Source organism: Eriocheir sinensis, chromosome 22 (assembly GCF_024679095.1).
Source record: "Eriocheir sinensis breed Jianghai 21 chromosome 22, ASM2467909v1, whole genome shotgun sequence".
In the NCBI taxonomy this organism is placed as follows: Eukaryota; Metazoa; Arthropoda; class Malacostraca; order Decapoda; family Varunidae; genus Eriocheir; species Eriocheir sinensis.
Genome location: NC_066530.1, coordinates 3332428 through 3352338, shown reverse-complemented (window position 1 = coordinate 3352338; position 19911 = coordinate 3332428). Strand labels below are relative to the sequence as shown.

Sequence of the window (19911 nt, the reverse complement as noted above, 5' to 3'; positions counted from 1 at the left end):
TATTTTTTTTTTTCGGGGGGCTGTTGTTTTTTACTTCTTTTGAGAGGGCGAAGTAGGATGACAAATGGTCTGATTGACGGCTAATGGAGAATGAGAGAGAAATAATGCCATAGATCCCCCTTCCTTTTTACCCCCACCCTCTCCTCGTTTTCTATGCCTCATACCCAATCAATGTGCAGGATTAGCAAGTTTCCATCACGGCTTTATTCTTATCCTTTCATCTGGTTATCCTTCTAATATTGGGTGATGGGTAGTGGGAGAGAATACTTTATAGTCTCCCCTTTCCCGCCCTCTCCTCGTTTTCTATGCCTTTTACCTAGTTATTGTACAAGATTAGCAAGTTCTCATCATGGCTTTATTTTTTACTTTTCCTAATAGTTGCAAATGAGGAATGGGGAGAATATTTTAAAGCCTCCCCTCTCCCGCTTCTCGTTTTCTATACCTCATACTCAATCAGTGTGCAAGATTAGTAAGTTTTCCTCACGACTTTACTTTTAGTTTTCTTTAGGTTACCCTTCAAATAATGGGAGAGAATACTTTATAACCTCCCCTTTCGTGCTCTCTCCTCGTTTTCTAGTCCTTAAGCCCAATCACTGTGCAAGATTAGTAAGTATTCCTCACGAGTTTATTTTTACTTTTCATTAGGTTATCCTTCAAATAATGGGAGAGAATACTTTATAACCTCCCCTTTCGTGCTCTCTCCTCGTTTTCTATTCCTAATGCCCAATCAGTGTACAAGATTAACAAGTTTCCATCACGGCCTCCTTTTCAACTTTTCTTTAGGTTATCCTTCTAATAATGGATAATGAGAGAGAATATAGTATAGCTCTTCCTTTCCCACTCTCTCCTCGTTTTCTATACCTTATACCCATTCAGCGTACAAGATCAGCAAGTTTTCCTCACGACTTTATTTTAACTTTTCATTATGTTATCCTTCTAATATTCGTTAATGAGCAATGGGAAATAATACTTTGTAGCTCCTCCTTTCCCGCTCCCTCCTCGTTTTCTATGCCGTATACCTAATCAGTGTACAAGATCAGCAAGTTTTCCTTACGACTTTATTTTAACTTTTCATTAGGTTGTCCTTCTACTATTCGTTAATGAGTAATGGGAGAGAATACTTTGTAGCTCCCCCTTTCCCGCTCCCTCCTCGTTTTCTATGCCGTATACTTAATCAGTGTACAAGATCAGCAAGTTTTCCTTACGACTTTATTTTAACTTTTCATTAGGTTATCCTTCTAATATTCGTTAATGAGTAATGGGAGAGAATACTTTGTAGCTCCCCCTTTCCCGCTCCCTCCTCGTTTTCTATGCCTTATACCTGATCAGTGTAAAAGACTACCAAGTTTTCATCCTGGCCTCCTTTTTAGCTTCTCATCGGGTCATCCTTCCCCCTGGCACGTCTCTATTTTAGGCGAGGAATGTTAGATCACCAATTACTAGGCAGCCTCTATCCTCCTCCTCCCCTGCATACTTTGATAACAATGTACAAGGTTATTAGTCATTTTTACCCTTTTTCTTCATTACGGCGCCCCTTTAAGATATCATTAGCTTCCCGTCCCTGCTGCCACGCCTCCAGTTCAAGCTAAAAATATAACCAATTATTAGGCATAGCGGGCTTTTTTTAATTTAGTTTTGTTTTTTACCTTTGAGCCGTTTCCCTTTCTATAAAAAAAGCACTATTCTCCTCTGTTCTTTAACTTGGTAGCAAGAAACTGTTTATCCCATTACACTATATATATATATATATATATATATATATATATAGAGAGAGAGAGAGAGAGAGAGAGAGAGAGAGAGAGAGAGAGAGAGAGAGAGAGAGAGAGAGAGAGAGAGAGAGAGAGAGAGAGAGAGAGAGAGAGAGAGAGAGAGAGAGAGAGAGAGAGAGAGAGAGAGAGTGTTTCTTTCTTTTTTTTTTTTTTTTTTACCTTTTCGCTGTATAAATATTTAGGCTCGAAGTCCCATTGTTGTTGTTTTTTATTTATTTTTTGTCCTTGAGCTGCTTCCCTTACTGTAAAAAAAATGTTCTCTTATTAGGTGGAAAGAAACTATCCATGTTTTTTTTTTTGTTTTTTTTCACTTTTCACTGTATAGATATTTAGGCTCAAAGTCACATTGCTTTTTTTTTATTTACTTTTGCCCTTGAACTGCTTCCATTACTGTAAAAAAAAAATAATCTATTCTCCTCTTATATTATTTGGCCGCAAGAAACTATCCCATTACAATATATATAGTTGTTTTTTCGCTGCATAAATATTTAGTTTCAAAGTCCCATTTAGTCTTCATTTCACACGGAGAATAGAATATATGTACTTGATTATTTAACAAGATCTGTCTTCCTTTCCTTAACATGTCGACAACACTAATCGAGCGCGACTTTTCACCTTTTCGCTGTATAAATATTTAGGGTCAAAGTCCCATTTATTCCGCAATTCACACGAGGGATATATATATAACTGATTAAATAAGAAGATCTGCCCTCCTTCTTTCCCTAACATTTCGACAACAATAAACGATCCAATTACGATATATTATAAAGCGGGTTTTTTTTTTCGACATTTCCATCACGTACGAGTAAACTTATTAAGTCCCAAAATTCGAAGGTGACGAGATAATTTAGGATGCCGTCTTTACTATACATGAGCACCAATACATGATCTAGTTAACATGTAAAGACAGGTTGTATTTCTTTGCCACATTCTCATTACGTGAATTCATAGACTCGGCGGCCCAGGAAACAGAAGTAATCAGGGAGGCAACGAAAACTACTGGAATCATATTCTTAAACATTTTGGTTCCCACGCACACATATTTGACAAGACTCGCATGGTGTTTCAAGCATTTCCAGGGGTAGTTATATGAGCCTGGTGGTAGTATGACCCCTCGTCTGTACCATGAACCTATAAAAACGCTCATTTGAACCCGACTGATCTCCTTTTTGGCCTTTGGAAATACTTGATATGAGAGTCTTAGAATACCACTCTTTGAATTCGGCCTTGCAGGTGCGGAGAGTAAATGGAACCAGACATAATTAACTGAGTCACCCCTTCACTAAAAGATAACTGAATACCATTATGAAGGGCACATACAGCTCTCAGTACTGTCATGGGCTTCGAAATAGGCTGCGGGGGAAAGGCTTAAAGTTAAACAGGACTCAGTAAGGACAGTTTGAGGAACATAGCTCTAGGGTTCACCTCTCTCAGGCAAGACAAGTGATGAAAATAGAGGTACAGGGTAGAAGGAAGAAAAGGAGTCAGATGAAGAAGTTGATGGTGGATGGGCAAGACTGAGATGGTATAGGGACGTGAAAAGAAAAAGAAGGGAATGAATGAGGGAGAAGGAGAATGGAAGGACGGGGTAGAAGAGAAAGAGGGAAAGGGAGAAGGAGAATGGAAGGACGGGGTAGAAGAGAAAGAGGGAAAGGGAGAAGGAGAATGGAAGGACGGGGTAGAAGAGAAAGAGGGAAAGGGAGGAAGAGTTGGATGGACACGTGAAGAGAAGAGCATGTAGAGAAGGAAAAGTAGGATACAGATGAAGAGGTGTAAATAAAGACACGAGAGGCAAGACTGAGACGGTATGGACACGTTAAGAGAAGATGTATAGAGAAGACAAGCAAAGAGAATATACTTGCAGGGTAGAAGGAAGAGAGGAAGAATGAGGAAGAGGTGGATGGTTAGTGTAAAAAAAACATGATAGACAAAAACATTAATAAACAGAAAGACAAATACTGAAAATGGACGGACAGGGAAGAAGGAAGAAACTGAGGAATAAGAGGATTAGTTGTGTAAAGAAAGACATAGGGCAATATTCTTAAAAGTTTCGGCGTCCAAGCTCACCAATTTGACAAGGTTTTCGTAGGAGTTTTGGGCATTTCCAGGGTAGTTTTATGACCCTAGTGATAGTCTGACCCTTCTGTACCATGAACCTAAAGAAACACTCAGGAGAACCCGACTCATCTCCTTTTTGGCCTCTGGAAATAGTTGATGTGAGAGGTGGAAACGTCTAAGAAACACATCAGTAAACAAATAGTGCAAAACAGCTCATTGAGGAGACTTCAATACCATAGCGACACGATTTAACTTTAGACAATAATACCGAGAAGAAAAAGTGAAGTCATCTCTTATGTATTTTCTTACAACAAGGGAGGCGGCTCAAGGGCAAGAAACAAAGACAGGAACGAAAAAAAGGCCCGCTAGACGCTGCCCCAACAAAAGAAAACAGAAGGAGAGGCCAAAGGAGAGGTCAATTTCGGGTGACGAGGGAGATATGATATTTATTTGTTTTCTCGTCTTTGGCTGATTTCTTTATCCATTTTACGTTTCTTCCATTCAGACCAAAGCCATAAAAGTAACATCCTCGTTGTTTTACGTATATAGAACAGAAGGAGAGGCCAAAAGAGAGGTCAATTTCGGGTGGCGAGGGAGGTATAATATTTACTTGTTTTCTCGTCTTGGGCTGATTTCTTTACCCATTTGACGTTTCTCCCATTCAGACCAAATCTTTAAAAATAACATCCTCGTTTTTACAAATATAGAACAGAAGGAAAGGCCAAAAGAGAGGTTAATTTCAGGAGGCGATTTTTTTTTTTTTTTTTTTTACAACAAAGGAGGCAGCTCAAGGGCACAAAAAAGGAAACAATAATAAAAAAAGACCCCTACTCGCTGCTCCTAAAAAAGAATCAGAAGAGGTGGCCGAAAGAGAGGTCAATTTCGGGAGAAGAGGTGTCCTGATACCCTTCTCTTGAAAGAGTTCAAGTCGTATGCAGGAGGAAATACAGATGAAGGAAGATTGTTCCAGAGTTTACCAGCGTGAGGGATGAAAGAGTGAAGATGCTGGTTAACTCTTGCATAAGGGGTTTGGACAGTATAAGGATGAGCATGAGTAGAAAGTCACGTGCAGCGGGGCCGCGAGAGGTGGGGAGGCATGCAGTTAGCAAGTTCAGAAGAGCAGTCAGCGTGGAAATATCGATTGAAGATAGAAAGAGAGGCAACATCGCGTCGGAATTTAAGAGGTAGAAGACTATCAGTAGGAGGAGGAGAGCTGATGAGACGAAGAGCCTTAGACTCCACTCTGTCCAGAAGAGCTGGGTGAGTGGAGCCCCCCCACACGTGAGATGCATACTCCATACGAAGGCGGGCAAGGCCCATGTATATGGATAGCAACTGCGCGGGGGAGAAGAACTGGCGGAGACGATACAGAACGCCCAACCTCGAGGAAGCTGATTTAGCGAGAGAGGAGATGTGAAGTTTCAAGTTGAGATTTTGAGTAAAGGATAGACCTAGGATGTTTAGTGTTGAAGATGGTGATAGCTGAGTGTTGTCGAAGAATAGGGGATAGGTGTTTGGAAGATTGTGTCGAGTTAATAGGTGGAGAAATTGAGTTTTTGAGGCATTGAAGGACACAAGGTTCCTTCTGCCCCAATCGGAAATGATAGCAAGGTCTGAGGTTAAGCGTTCTGCAGCCTCCAGTCTGGAGTCGTGTACTTCCTGTTGAGATGGTCTTCTATTGAAAGAAGTTGAATAATGCAGAGTGGAGTCGTCGGCGTATGAGTCGACAGGACAGTTTGTTATGGAAAGAAGATCATTGATGAATAACAGGAAGAGAGTGGGTGATAGGACAGAGCCCTGTGGAACACCACTGTTGATAGGTTTAGGGGAAGAACAGTGACCGTCTACCACCGCAGAGATAGAACGGCCGGAAAGGAAACTGGAGATAACGGAACAGAGAGAGGGATAGAATCCGAAAGAGGGCAGTTCAGAAAGCAAAGACTTGTGCCAGATTTAGGTATAATATTTATTTGTTTTCTCGTCTTTATCTGATTTCTTTACCCATTTGACGTTTCTCGCATTCAAACCAAAGCCATAAAAATAACATCCTCGTTTTTACATATATAGAGCAGGACGAAAGGCCAAAAGAGAGTTCAATTTTGGGTGGAGAGATATAATATTTACTAGTTTCCTCGACTTGGGCTTATTTCTTTGCCCATTTGACGTTTCTCGAACTCAGACCAAAGCCATGAAAATAGCATCCCCGTTTTTTTACATATATGGAACAGAACGAGAGCCCAAAAGAGAGGTTAATTTCGGGTGGCGAGGGAGGTATAATATTAACTTGTTTTCTCATCTGTGGCTGATTTCTTTACCCATTTGACGTTTCTTACATTCAAACCAAAGCCATAAAGATAACATCCCCGTTTTTACAAATATAGAACAGAATGAGTGCCCAAAAGAGAGGCCAGTTTTGGGTGGCGAGGTATAATATTTACTTGTTTCCTCGTCTGTGGCTGATTTATTTACCCATTTGACGTTTCTCAAATTCAGACACCATAAAAATAACATCCTCGTTTTTTTTTACATATATAGAACAGGAAAGGCCAAATAAGAGGTCAATTTCGAGTGGAGAGGTATAACATTTACTTGTTTTCTCGTCTGTGGCTGACTTCTTTACCCATTTGACGTTTCTTACATTCAGAACAAAGTCGTAATACTAGTATCCTCGTTTCTTACATATGTAGAACCATTGCACTGACGTTGATCCATTATTTCCCTATGTATTTGTTTCCTATATATTTGTTTCGGGCTCTTCTTCCCTTTGCATTTTATTATCTTTTGCGTTTTCTTTTTTTGCATTAATATCTATCCATTATTTCCCTATGAACTTGTTTCCTGTATATTTGTTCGGTTCTTTTCTTTTCCTTTTTTTACTTTATTGCCCTTGACTTCCTTCTCTGGGTGTAAAAAAAGGATATATATAAACGTTTCAATCCTTTCAGTGGGTAGAGACATCAAGGCACATGTCCAGGAGGGCCGGGGGGGGGGGGAGGAATTCATTTGCTATAAGACGGAGCAGCGCAGAAGAGGACTCACTACAGTTTTCTTTTCTTTTCTGTTTACAGCAAGGGAGGCAGCTCAAGGGCAAAAAACAAAAACACCAATTATAATAAGACCACTAGACGCTGCCCCGACAAAAGAGAAAAGAACAAGCGGCCGGAAGAGAGGTCAGTTTCTCTTTATCATTTACAATCACTAGATGGCGTTGTCTTGATCCACTGGCAAATGGATAAGGGAAGAAAGGAGAAGGAATGAACGAAGGAAGAAGGTAGAGTAGGAAAACTAGAAGGTGGGATGAAAAGGAGAAGGAAGGAAGAAAGGAAGAAGGTCGGGTCAGAAAAGGAGAAGGTAGGATGAAAAGGAGAAGGAAGGAAGTAACGGAAAGGTATTTTAAGAGAAGAAGATATGGTGAGGAAGAGTGACGGAGGGATAAGGGAAGAATGAAGGTAGGGAGAAAAGGAGAAGGAAGAAATAAAGGAAGAAGTAGGGTAGGAAAAGGAGAAGGAAGAAAGAAAGGAAAGAAAAGGTAATTTAAGAAAAGAAAAAGGTGTGATAAGAAAGAATGTCGGGGAGGAATAAGGGAAGAGGGGAGAAGGCAGGGAGAAAAGGAGAAGGATGTAAGGAAGAAGGTAGGGTAGGAAAAGGAGAAGGAAGAAAGAAAGGAAGGAAAAGGTAGTTTAAGAAAAGGAGAAGATATGGTAAGGAAGAGTGACGGGGGGATAAGGGAAGAAAGGAGAAGGAAGGAAGGAAGGAAGGAAGAAGGTAGAGTAGGAAATCTGAAGGTATTTGTAAGCCACTAACGGGAGGGAAGGAGGAAAGGAGGACAGAGTTGTAAGCTGAGGGTGAGAGGTCTTGCTGCACGTTCTTTTCCACTATACAAATTGATTTTTTATACCCCTCTGGAAATTGAAAGGGCAGAAATGTTATCGTCTTTTCAAATTGTTTAGATTTTCATTCTCGGTTTGGGAAAAAAAATATATTGTGGGCAGTTCTTCCATCTATTTTCATGATTGTTTTCTTCTCTATCATGGCCGAGACTTCTTGCAATTTAGTAGTAGTAGTAGTAGTAATAGCAATAGTAATAGTAGTAGTAGTAGTAGTATTTTCATCATTATCATTATTCTTTTCTCTCTCTGACCCGTAGTTTACCTTTTTTGTCGTAATATAAATAAAAGAGGAAAAAACACTCGGCATATTTAAATCTGCATCGCTTAGTCCGTAGAGTTTTCTCCTCCAAAAGCTGTCGGAATTCCGCGTCTCACATATTGCTTTACGGCACCGGTGACAGAGGAGAAAACAGGTGTGGTGGTGGCAAACAGTTACCTGGGGAGAAGGTGAGCGTGGGATACCTGAACAGACAGGTAAGGATACGGGAAAGAGAAGGGAGAGGGAGAGGAGAAAGACGAGGAGGAGAAGAGGAAGAGGAACGGAGAGGGAGGGAATGGAGGGAAAAAAAGTGGAAAGAAGAGGAAGGGAGAGGAAGAAGAGGGAGAATGAGGAGAAGAAGAGGAAGGGAAAGGAAGAAGAGAGAGGTGGATGCAGAGGGAGGGAATGGAGGGGAAAAAGTGGAAAGAAGAGGAAGGGAGAGGAAGAAGAGGGAGAATGGGGAGAAAAGGAAGGGAGAGGAAGAAGAAAGAGGAGGATGCAGAGGGAGGGAATGGAATGAGAAATGGAATGAAGAGGATGGAGAGGGAAAAAAAGGCAAAGGGACAGGAAGGAGGAGGAGAAGAAGAGGAAAGGAGAGGAAGAAGAGAGAGGAGGATGCAGAAGAGGGAATGGAGGGAGAATTGGAAAGTAGAGGAGGGAGAGACAGAAAGGCAGAGGGAGAGGAAAGAGGAAAAACGAAAAGGGAGGGGAAAGAGAAAGGAGGGAGGAGGAGATAGAGGAAGGAGGAATAAGACTTAGCAACAATCATCATCAAAACTGGTCAGCTTTATTAATATTACTGTCATAATTATCTTACTGTTTATTATCTTCATATTATTTAAATGCTGGAATATAAATGTCTTGATTTAGAAAACAGGAAAACGAAGGCTCGCAGGGTGAACTAGGATGAATCTTCTCTCCTTTTCTTTCTTTTCTTTCTCTTTATCATTTATCTTGTTTGGTGAGGTCTCGCGTCTAGCGGTGAAGAGGACAGGGACTAACTATACATCTCCTAATTTGGCACCTTCCGTTTTCTTTACTGGAGCGGCATATTGAGGGTAGTCTCCTGTATGTTCTCTTTGTTTAGCCTTTGGTCTGTTTCTTCTGCCGTGCAAAAACTCAAATACACAAGTGCTTCCTTCAGTCCTTCATCCTTGTTCTCTGGGTGACGGCTTGTGTAGGTGGGGGTAATGGCGAGGACAGCAACACACACACACACACACACACACACACACACACACACACACACACACACACACACACACACACATGAGAGATAGTCAGAAAGCCAACTGGAGTGTAACTGTTGATCTTGAGGAAATCTACTTCAGCATCCCCTTATCTTATCTCGGCGAGGTCCTTCCCGTTTCCCGTTTTCCTCATCCTTGGCGGGGCGGCCTGTCTCCCTCCACCTCCACCTGGGCTTTACTTCCTCTGGCCCTGGAAGTTATGCCTCGGAAAGTTCTGCATGATCCACTCCATCACGTTGGGAGGGATGTACTGTAGGGCATCCTCGTTCTGGGAGTCCTCCTGCACAGAGACAAATACACCTGTATTGTTTGCGGTTATATTACGTTAGGTTAGATTAGGTTAGATTAGGTTAGGTTAGATTAGGTTAGGTTTGGTTAGGTTTAGGTTAGATTAGGTTAGACTAGGTTAGGCTACGTTAGGTTAGGTTAGCTTAGATTAGGTCAGGTTAGATTAGGCCAGGTTAGGTTAGGTGTATTACTTGACTCTCCTTTACCTTCCCCTCCCCCACACACACTTTCCTTCACTGTCCACTGTCGCCTCTGTTCATCCCACCTTCCCTTCGTCCCCATCCTGAACTTGGGTAAGACTTAGTAAGCTTTGTCCCGCGAAGGCTTATCATGTTAGAACGCTGTTGCAAATGTCTCAAGCTGATCACAGAAAGCCTATTGTAAGAGTTTATATTTTATGAAAATATTCCTATATAAAGGCTTACTTTTGTAAGTGGAAGTGGTAAGTGGCTCACTAGAAGATGCTTTAAACCCTGAAACTTATCAGAAGCCCCTTAGTAAAGGCTTAGACCTTGTAATTAACGAAAGCTTAGGTCGCATGACCCACAGACATGGGGATCCTAATCAGCATCACATCTCCCTTTGCAGCGTGTTCTAATCTTTCCCGGAGACGAGAAGTGCTAAGGTACACTTCTGAAATTGAAATGGCTAATATTTTTTTTCTTTTAGAAGAGTTTATTTCTATATTCAGTTTGAAAAAAGCATACAGCCTTCCATTTCCTATTTTTTTCTACCTTACTGCCGTAATAAGAATCATACAATAACACAGACAGCAGCCTATCACTAAGAAGGTCCAGACCGCCCTGCAGCCGCGGCACGCACCATATCGGAGGCCTGGCGAGAGTTCTGGTCGACGGCGTACACGCGGTAGTCCTGGTCCACGTCCTCGGGGCGTGCACTGTACCTCTGTGGATCCTGCAGCGTGTCCTCGTACAGGGGCCTGCAACGGAGAGAAAAGTGTGAGTCAGGGGGGTACCGACACACCTCAGGAACCAAAGTTGTTACACAGTAACGAACGCCATCTAGTGTAGAAATTATTTGCTTACACGTCATCAAGTGGATTCTTTGTCATCAAGTTTATATTTGTGTTGACGAGTCACCAAGCCTTACGAGTGTTACGAGTGACCAAGAATACGAGTGTTGACAAGTCACCGAATGTAGTGATTTACGCTTACGTGTCAAGAAAAAAACTACCTCAGCATGAACTTAACCAGCGGAATAAAAGTAGTACAAAAGAGAAGAATGATTTTTTAACTAACAGTTGGAAGATTATGAAGGGAGGCGGTGGCTGAGTGGTTAGCGCAACGACACCGCGTCCAGGAGGACGCAGGGTCGCGTCTCGCCCGGTGCCACAAGCTGGGATTTTTCAGTCACCGCCGAGGGGCCTAAGGCTACCTACTACATACTGTCCATCTATCAACCCGGACTCTAGAGTCTCTCTCTAAAAGAAAGGATCAATGATGAGCTCCGGGGGGCAGCATGAGCCATGCAAGATGGCGTCACTATAAACACTTGTCTGCGCCACAACGGGCTGGGGCCGACAATCAGGCCCCACCAAGAAAGCCTACCAGCGCCACAGGCGGAAACGTTAAAAAAAATAATTATGATGTAATATCATCTGAGTAGTCATTAAAAATTAGAGAGGAGTCCATTCATAGGTTACATGGAGTCTGAATAAGACTACCACCACTACCACCAATACCCGTTCTATCACCATTACCACCATCTACCACTACCAACAACAACGACCATTACCTCCACCACCACCCACCACCTACACCATTACACCACCACCACCACCCACAATTGGAAGATTATGATGCAGAAAAACAACTATAGCATCATTTCGGAATTCACTGAAAACTAGAGAGGAGACTGTTCATAGGGTGCATGCAGTCTGAAGTCGCGCTTCCTTAATCAATAAGCACACACAAAAAAAAAATAAGGAACTTTATATTTCTTTTCCTTACATTTGCGGCGCCGTCCTCTTGGCTATGATGCCTCTGCACTGCGGGGCGAACACGAACCTCCTGCAAAGGGAAGCGAACAAGGGGTGAGTGAAAAGAGTATTGATAAGGATGAATGGGAAGAAAGAAGACGTGGGGAGAGGGGGTTTGTGTGTGTGTGTATGTGTGTGTGTGTCCACCATAATCAGATACCATAGATTCCAGTACCACTACGATCACTGTCACCACCACAACATACCAATATCACTTCTCTTACCACCACCACCACATCACAACCACCATTATAATACCAAGTCTACCACCACTTCCACCAACCACCACCACTAACAACAACAACCATCATCACTACCACCACCACCCACCACCCGAAACTCCTACACTAGTACACCACGACCACCACCTCCACCATCACCACCCCCTCACCACACATAATACACCAATTCTCTCACCATTACCACCAATTATCACCACTAACAAAACCCATTTTCACCACCACCCACCATTCCTACACCGTTACACCACCACCACCACCACCTCCACCATCACCACCACCTTCTACCACCATAAAACACCAATTCTCTCACCATTACCACCAACTATCACCACTAACAAAACTCATGTTCACCACCACCACCATTCCTACACCGTTTCACCACCACCACCACTACCACCAACTACCATCACTAACAACAACCTTAATCATTACCACCACCACCACCACCAGTACTCCACCTCTCCCCCAGACCACCACCCTCCCCCGAGCCTGTACCTTCAACACACACCATCAGAGGGGGTGAGGGGGCAGTGTTTCCCATGTACAGCAGCAGTAGGACAGCGTGATCACCCCTCTGTGTACACGTGAAAGTGGGTATATACGCGCCCTCACCCGACCATTACCGAGTGTACACATGCAGAAAGAGGGAGGGAGGGAAAGGAGAGGAGGGAGAGGCAGAGGAAGGGAGGGTTGGCTTTTCTGGCTTCGTAAAGTGTCTCCGTGCAGGTTAGGTTAGGCTGCTGTTGCTATGGTTGTGTTGTCCTTCGCTATTGTCATCGTCATCATTGCCGTCATCATAATTCATTGTGGAGGGAAGGGAGGAAAGGAGAGGGTGAAAGAGGGTTGGTTGTAGGGCTTCGTAAAGTGTCTCCGTGTAGGTTAGGTTAGGTTGTTGTTGCTACGGTATTGTTGTCCTTCGTTATTGTCTTTATCATCATTCCCATCATCATCATTATCATTCATTCATTGTGGAGGGAAGAGAGGAAGGGAGAGGGTAAAAGAGGGTTGGTTGTAGGGCTTCGTAAAGTGTCTCCGTGTAGGTTAGATTAGGTTGTTGTTGCTACGGTATTGTTGTCCTTCGTTATTGTCTTTATCATCATTCCCATCATCATCATTATCATTCATTCACTGTGGAGGGAAGAGAGGAAGGGAGAGGGTAAAAGGGGGTTGGTTGTAGGGCTTCGTAAAGTGTCTCCGTGTAGGTTAGGTTAGGTTGTTGTTGCTATGGTTGTGTTGTCCTTCGCTATTGTCATCGTCATCATTGCCATCATCATCATTATCATTCATTCATTGTGGAGGGAAGAGAGGAAGGGAGAGGGTAAAAGAGGGTTGGTTGTAGGGCTTCGTAAAGTGTCTCCGTGTAGGTTAGGTTAGGTTGTTGTTGCTATGGTTGCGTTGCCCTTTGCTTTTGTCATCGTCATCATTGCCATCATCATCCTTAGCATTCATTTAATATTGAGGTAAGGAAGGGAGGAGAGAGGGAGAGGGTGAAAGAGGATTGGTATTAGGGCTTCGTAAAGTGACTCCGTGTAGGTTACGTTAGGTTAGGTTAGGTTAGGTTGTAGTTGCTATGGTTGTGTTGTCCTTCGCTATTGTCATCGTCATCATTAACATCATCATCCTTAGCATTCATTCACTGTGGAGGGAAGGGAGGAAGGGAGAGGGTGAAAGAGGGTTGGTTGTAGGGCTTCGTAAAGTGTATCCGTGTAGGTTAGGTTAGGTAAGTTGTTTCTGTGGTTTTCTCGTCCTTCACTATCGTCATCATTGTCGTCATTATCACCACCAGTAACATCATCATCAACTTGTTTTTCACTATCTTCATTTTCACGACAGCATCCATCACCTGGAACCAAATCTTTCTCTTTTTTTTCTCGTCTTTTTTACCTGTCTATCTTTTTTTCTACCTCTCCCTCTCTGTTTATCTATTTATGTATCTATTTACTTCTATCTTTCTATATATGTCTGTTTTTTTACCTCTGTCTCCCTCTAAATGTCTGTTTGTCTGTCTGGCTGTTTATTTATTTACCCATCAGTCTATCGTTTTATTACTTCACATACCTCTCTCTCTCTCTCTCTCTCTCTCTCTCTCTCTCTCTCTCTCTCTCTCTCTCTCTTACCCTCCCCCTCCCTCTCCCTCTCCCTCCCTCTCTCAGGCAGGTAAGAAGGTAAAACAGGCAGGTAGGAGAAGGTAAGAGCAAGATAACAGGTAATGAAGCTCACCTTTATATCCAGGTAACAGTAATTATGTCCACTAAGAAGGCCAGTCAACAGCTTCTCTCGTATATTACCGGATGAGAGGGAGAGAGAATGGGAGGCCAGGGAGGAGGAGGAGGAAAGGGAGGGAGTAGTAAGGTCAAGAAGGGAGGAGGAGAGAGGGGGAGAGGGAGAATGGTAGGGCAAGGGAGGAGAGGGGAAAGGAGGAAAGAGGAAAGGGTCATATGTTTTAGTGGAGGAGAATGAGGGGGAGAGAAGAGGAGATGAGAGAGGAGAAAGAGGAGGATAGAGAAAGGATGGGATGGGGCGGGTGGAGGAAAGAGAGATGGAGGGGAGGGAAGATGAGGGAGAAAGGAATGATAAAATGATAAAGAGATTGGAGGAAAGGGGGAGCGAAACAAGATTGAGGGGAGGGAAGATGAGGGGATTGAGAGAGGAAAGAAGGGACAAAATAGAAAAGAATAATAATGAGAAACGAAAACAAAAGAAAAAGGAATGTGAAAACGGAAGGAAAGGAGGGAAGGTGAGGGGTTGAGAGGAAGGCGGATGAGGAGAGAAAAGAAAACGAGGATAATGTGAGAGAAAGATTAAATTAAATGAGAAAATGGGATGGAAGGAGGGAACATGAGGTGATGAGAGAGGAGGAAGGAAGAGAAGGGAAATAAGGTTGACGTGAGAGAAAAGAGAAAGAGAAAAAGGAATGAGAAAATGGAAGGGAATGAGAGAAGATGAGGAGTTAAGAGAAAGAGAGAAGAAAGAGGAGGAGAAGGGAAATTATGATGCTGTGAGAGAAAAGAGGAAGAGGAAAAGAGATGAGAAAATGGAAGGGAAGGAGGGAAGATGAGGAGTTAAGAGAAAGAGAGAAGAAAGAGGAGGAGAAGGGAAAAGAGGGATGATGTGAGGGATGCAGAGAGGAACGAAAGAGGAAAGAATAGACAGGAAAGAAAGGGAAGGAGAGGAAGCAACACATGAAAAAGGAATAGGAAAGAAAAAGCAGTGGGAAGTAGAAATGTATAAGATGACTAGTAGATAGATAATTAAGTAGACAGATAGCAGATAAATAAAAGATAGTTAGACAGGTAAACATATAAAAAGGTAGATAGACAGGTAGGCAGAAATAAAAGAAAAAAAGAACTGTATGAGATTTAATATAATAATGGATAGGCAGAAAGATCGGTAAGTAGATTGTTAATTAGAAAACAAAACAGGTATAAAAAGGTAGACAGACAGACAAACATATATATAAAGAAAGGAAAACACACACCCTTATTAGACTCACCGACAAGAATGATGGATAGATAGACAAGGAAATGGAAATGGAAGGGAAGGAGAAGAGATGAAGGGTTGAGAGAGAAGGAAAAAGAAGAGAAGGGAAAAGAAGAGGAATGTGAGAAAGAGAAAAAAACGAAAGAAAGAAAGACGAAAAGATAGATAACCAAATAGACAGGTGAAGATAAATTATAAAAAGACAAACACACAACCTTTTTAAACTCGTCGACAAGAATGATAGACAGACAAGGAAGGAGAAAAGGGAAGGGAAGGAGAAAAGATGAGGGGTTGAGAGAGAAAGGAAAGGAAGAGAAGGGAGAAGAAGGATAATGACGGATAGACAGACAAGGAAGGGGAAAATGGAAGGGAGGGAGAAAAGGATGAGGGGTTGAGGGAGAAGGAAAAAGAAGAAAAAGGAAAATAAACAGACATGGAAGGGGAAAGTAGAAGGGAAGGAGAAAAAATGAGGGGTTGAGGGAGAAGGAAAAGAAGAGAAGGGAAAAGAAGAAGAATGTGAGAAAGAGAAAAACGAAGGAAAGAAAGACACAAAGATAGATAAGCAAGTAGACAGCTAAACAGAAATAATAAAAAAAAGACAAACATACAACCTTTTTAAACTCGTCGACAAGAATGATAGACAGACAAGGAAGGAAAAAATGGAAGAAAAGGAGAAAAGATGAGGGGTTGAGAGAGAAAGGAAAGGAAGGATAACGTGAGAAAAGAGAGAAATGAAAGAAAGACAAAAAGATAGATCAGCAAATAGAGGGGAAAAGAGAAGTAATAAAGAAAGTAAACACACGTCCTTATTAGACTCACCGACAGTCGATGGCTTTAGACGGGGCGGCGAAGGAGGCGAGGACGGCCACCAGGAGCAGGCTGTGGACGAGGAGGCTGGTGCGGGGGGCGGCGGCGGCCATGGTCTGGGGGCGGCACGGCGGGGTGGGGCGGGGCGGGGCAGATAAAAGAGCGGGGAGGAATTAAATGTTTAGTATATGAATTAATGTGTTGGCCATATAAGTTGTTTTGATTCACAGACAAAAGAAGGACAATTAAAAAAAAAAAGCAATCAGTACCGTAGCATTTTGTAAGGTACGGTTTATGGAAGAATGTACTTTTTGACCTTATCAGTTGTCTTGATTTCATGATATTCTGGTTATAAGAAATAAAAATAAAAATATTAGGTCAGACTGTAAATCCATTATGTATCATTTTCTAAGAGAGGAAAGAATAAGCGTTTTGAAATTTTCAACTACTTTGATTCAAGGACAAGCTGGATGGAAGAAATTAACAACATCCTAAATCAGAGAATCAATTATTTTGCGTAACGTTTTGTGAGAGATGGATTAGGAAACATAAGCATTTAACTTATGAACTGATGTTAAATGACAAAAGACGGACAAGAGAAAATATATAAAAAATAAACTCAATCAATTCGTGTAATATTTTGTAATGTATGGATCAGGAAGGAATGAGCGTTTTTACTCTGAACTCTTAAAGAAAAATAAAATATTGAGTCAGGCAGTCAGTCAATTCGTGTAAAGAACGAACATTTTGGCCTTATAGTGTGCTTTAAGTCAAGGACATCCTGGTTAGAAGAAAGGAAAATATTACGTCAGACACTCAATTATTTTGTCAAATATTTTGTCAGGAAAAAATATTTTTGGTTTTGTAAATGTTTTGATGCAAGAACTTCCTGGTTGTAGGAAGGGAAAATGATTCAGACGGACGATCCATTTGTGTAAGATTTTGTAAGATATGGACGAGGAAAGAATGGAATACTGACCAAGATGTTTTGATTTGAGGACATGCTGGTCATGAAGACGCGTATCCATAGCAAGCTTCTTATTTAGTTTGGTCCATTTTCTTTTCTTTTTTTGTCTGAGTGTCATAATTTCGCTTTATATTTTTAAAAAGCCTCCCACTTTACGCTACAAAATCGTAACAAAAAAAAAAGATTACGATAACGTCTCAGATCAGTGAACGAAAAAAAAAAAAAAGATGTAACTTAAGATTAAGGTAGAGTAGGTTGACATCGGGAAGGAAACTGAATTATAGGTAGCCGGAAAGAAAGGTAGGTTAATAGGTAGGTAGGCAGGTTAGTTTAAGGTAGGGCCAAGTAAGGTTAGGCCATCAATCTTTCCCCAGAGAAGGTGTCAACATGCGGTGTGATGGATGGTTGTGTTTCGCGAGGCCACTGTTAAACGCCGTAATTGGAAAAACAAATGTATTTTATGAAGGGGGAGAAGGGAAGGGAAGGAAGGAGAGGGAGAGGGAAAGAGGAAGGGAAGGGAAGGAAGGAGAGGGAGAGGGAAAGAGGAAGGGAAGGAAGGAGAGGGAGAGGGAAAGAGGAAGGGAAGGGAAGGAAGGAGAGGGAGAGGGAAAGAGGAAGGGAAGGGAAGGAAGGAGAGGGAGAGGGAAAGAGGAAGGGAAGGGAAGGAAGGAGAGGGAGAGGGAAAGAGGAAGGGAAGGGAGGGAGAGGAAGTTGGGTTAGGTATTAAAGGAATGAAAGGGGAGAGAGAAAGGGTAGGTAGGGAGGAGAGAGAGATCTGTGAGATATTATAGGAAAAGGGAAATAGGAAGGAAAGGGCAGGGAGAGAAGAATGAAAAACAGAGGAAGAGAAGGGAGAGGATAAGGGAGAGAAGGGAAGAAGTGGAGAGGGAAGTGGATGAGGTATTGTAGGAAAGAGAAGGGAGAGAAAAGAGGAAAGGAAGGAAAGAGGGAGAAATGAAGGAAGAAACCACAATGATCTTGGTACGTATGAAAGGAAGCAAAGAAAAGATGAAAGACAAAAAAATGATAAAAATGGAGGAAAAACGAAAGAAAATATCATTAATCCTGGCATGATGGGAAGGAAAGAAAGGAATAAGGAAGAAAATAACAATAATCTTGGTATGAAAAAAAAGAAAGAGATAAAAAACAAATAAAAAAAATCTCCCGACCATCGATTTTGAAATAAGAATCTCTCGAACGTCGACTTCTTATATTTTAGGAATCTGGAATGTTGACTTAATTTTAGGAATCTCCAGAATCTGGGCTTTACTTTAGGAATCGTCTTAAAGTGACCTGATTCTCGATAATAAAGAGATGAAAAGCTGAACTAAGAGGATAGAAGAAGAGGAGGAGGAGGAGGAGGAGGAGGAGGAGGAGGCGGGAGAAGATGGTGATAATGCGATAATGGAACGAATAACGAGAGAGAGAGAGAGAGAGAGAGAGAGAGAGAGAGAGAGAGAGAGAGAGAGAGAGAGAGAGAGAGAGAGAGAGAGAGAGAGAGAGAGAGAGAGAGAGAGAGAGAGAGAGAGAGAGAGAGAGAGAGAGAGAGAGAGAGAGAGAGAGAGAGAGAGAGAGAGAGAGAGAGAGAGAGAGAGAGAGAGAGAAAGAGACTGACTAACAATGAGTAGGGCCCAAAAAATCATAATGAGAGAGGGACGCGTAGATGATAAGAAAAAAGGGAGGTGGAGGACTGTTAAAGAAAGGAGGGAAGAAAGGAAGGAAGGGGTGATGAATAGAAACAGAGAGAGAGAGAGAGAGAGAGAGAGAGAGAGAGAGAGAGCTCTCTCTCTCTCTCTCTCGACACAACGAGGAATGATCGAAATTTAATCCCTCATGTTTTCCTCCTCCTCCTCCTCCTCCTCCTCCTTCTCCTTCTCCTCCTCCTCCTCCTCCGCCTCCGCCTCCTCATTTGGTTCTCGTTTTTTTCTTCGTCAATATTTACCGCCAATAAGGAGAACAGAAAGAGGAGGAGAAGGAGGAGGTGGAGCAGGAGGAGGGCTGAGGTAGGGAAGAAGAAGAAAACGAAGTAGAAGAAAAAGAAGAAGAAGAAAAAGAAGAAGAAGAAGAAGAAGAAGAAGAAGAAGAAAAAATGAAGAACGAATAAAAAGAAGAATGATAAAAATAGACATAAAAAGAAAAAGAAATCACGAACGGGCAACAGGAAAATGATAAAAATAAAAATATAACGAGAGAGAGAGAGAGAGAGAGAGAGAGAGAGAGAGAGAGAGAGAGAGAGAGAGAGAGAGAGAGAGAGAGAGAGAGAGAGAGAGAGCGCACCTGAGTTTGTAATTAATAAGTTCCTGCAGGTAGCTTTCTTTGTCTCATCTCCGGGAGGCTGCGAGGAGGGAGAGCAGGCAAGCAAGGAGCGTTTCAATAGCCTTGCATGATGCTTGCAGGGCGGGGCAAATATTGGAGTGTTGTTGTTGTTGTTGTTGTTGTATTGATGCTGCTGTTAATTGTTGCTTGGAAAATGGTACTGCGCTGTGTTGAGTGTATTGCCGTTGTTGTTGTTGCTGTTTGCATAGTATTTGTGTTTCTGTTGTATTTGTGTCTTGTTGGTGGTGGTGATTTTTGTTGTTGTTGTTGATGTTGTTGTTGCTTGGGAAATGGTACTGTGCTATATGAAGAATGAATAGATGATGGGGAAAAATAACGGAACAGAAAGGAGGTTAAGAGAAGGAGAAACTGAATCGTGGGAGTAAGAGAAAGAAGGAAGAGGAGATAAAGAGGGGGATGAGAGTGAAAGGGGAGAAGAGAAAGAGGGGAAGGAGGAACAGAAAGAGGGGAAGGAGGAACAGAAAGAGGGGAAGGTGGAACAGAAAGAAGGAAGGTGTAACAGAAAGAGGGGAAGGTGGAACAGAAAGAGGGGAAGGAGGAACAGAAAGAGGGGAAGGTGGAACAG

General features: G+C 42.2%; 1 protein-coding gene and 1 long non-coding RNA gene across 2 annotated transcripts in view; one reads left to right on the top strand and one right to left on the bottom strand.

Annotated features, from left to right (window-relative positions):
* Positions 1-372: 372 nt before the first annotated feature.
* On the top strand, positions 373-1703 carry LOC127001957 (uncharacterized). The gene is made up of 3 exons (XR_007755597.1): positions 373-508; positions 646-1078; positions 1230-1703. It is a non-coding gene; the product is annotated as an uncharacterized LOC127001957 (long non-coding RNA).
* Positions 1704-1900: 197 nt separating this feature from the next.
* The window catches only part of LOC127001956 (elevenin-Vc1-like), a 50327-nt gene continuing 32316 nt past the window's right edge, over positions 1901-19911 (bottom strand). Inside the window, exons 2-5 of the mRNA XM_050867224.1 lie at positions 16055-16158; positions 11485-11544; positions 10337-10454; positions 1901-9506 (exon numbers count right to left, since the gene is read on the bottom strand). Of these exons, the coding sequence (XP_050723181.1) occupies positions 9402-9506; positions 10337-10454; positions 11485-11544; positions 16055-16155 (384 nt within the window). The 5' untranslated portion in view covers positions 16156-16158 and the 3' untranslated portion in view covers positions 1901-9401. The remainder of the gene's footprint in view (positions 9507-10336; positions 10455-11484; positions 11545-16054; positions 16159-19911) is intronic.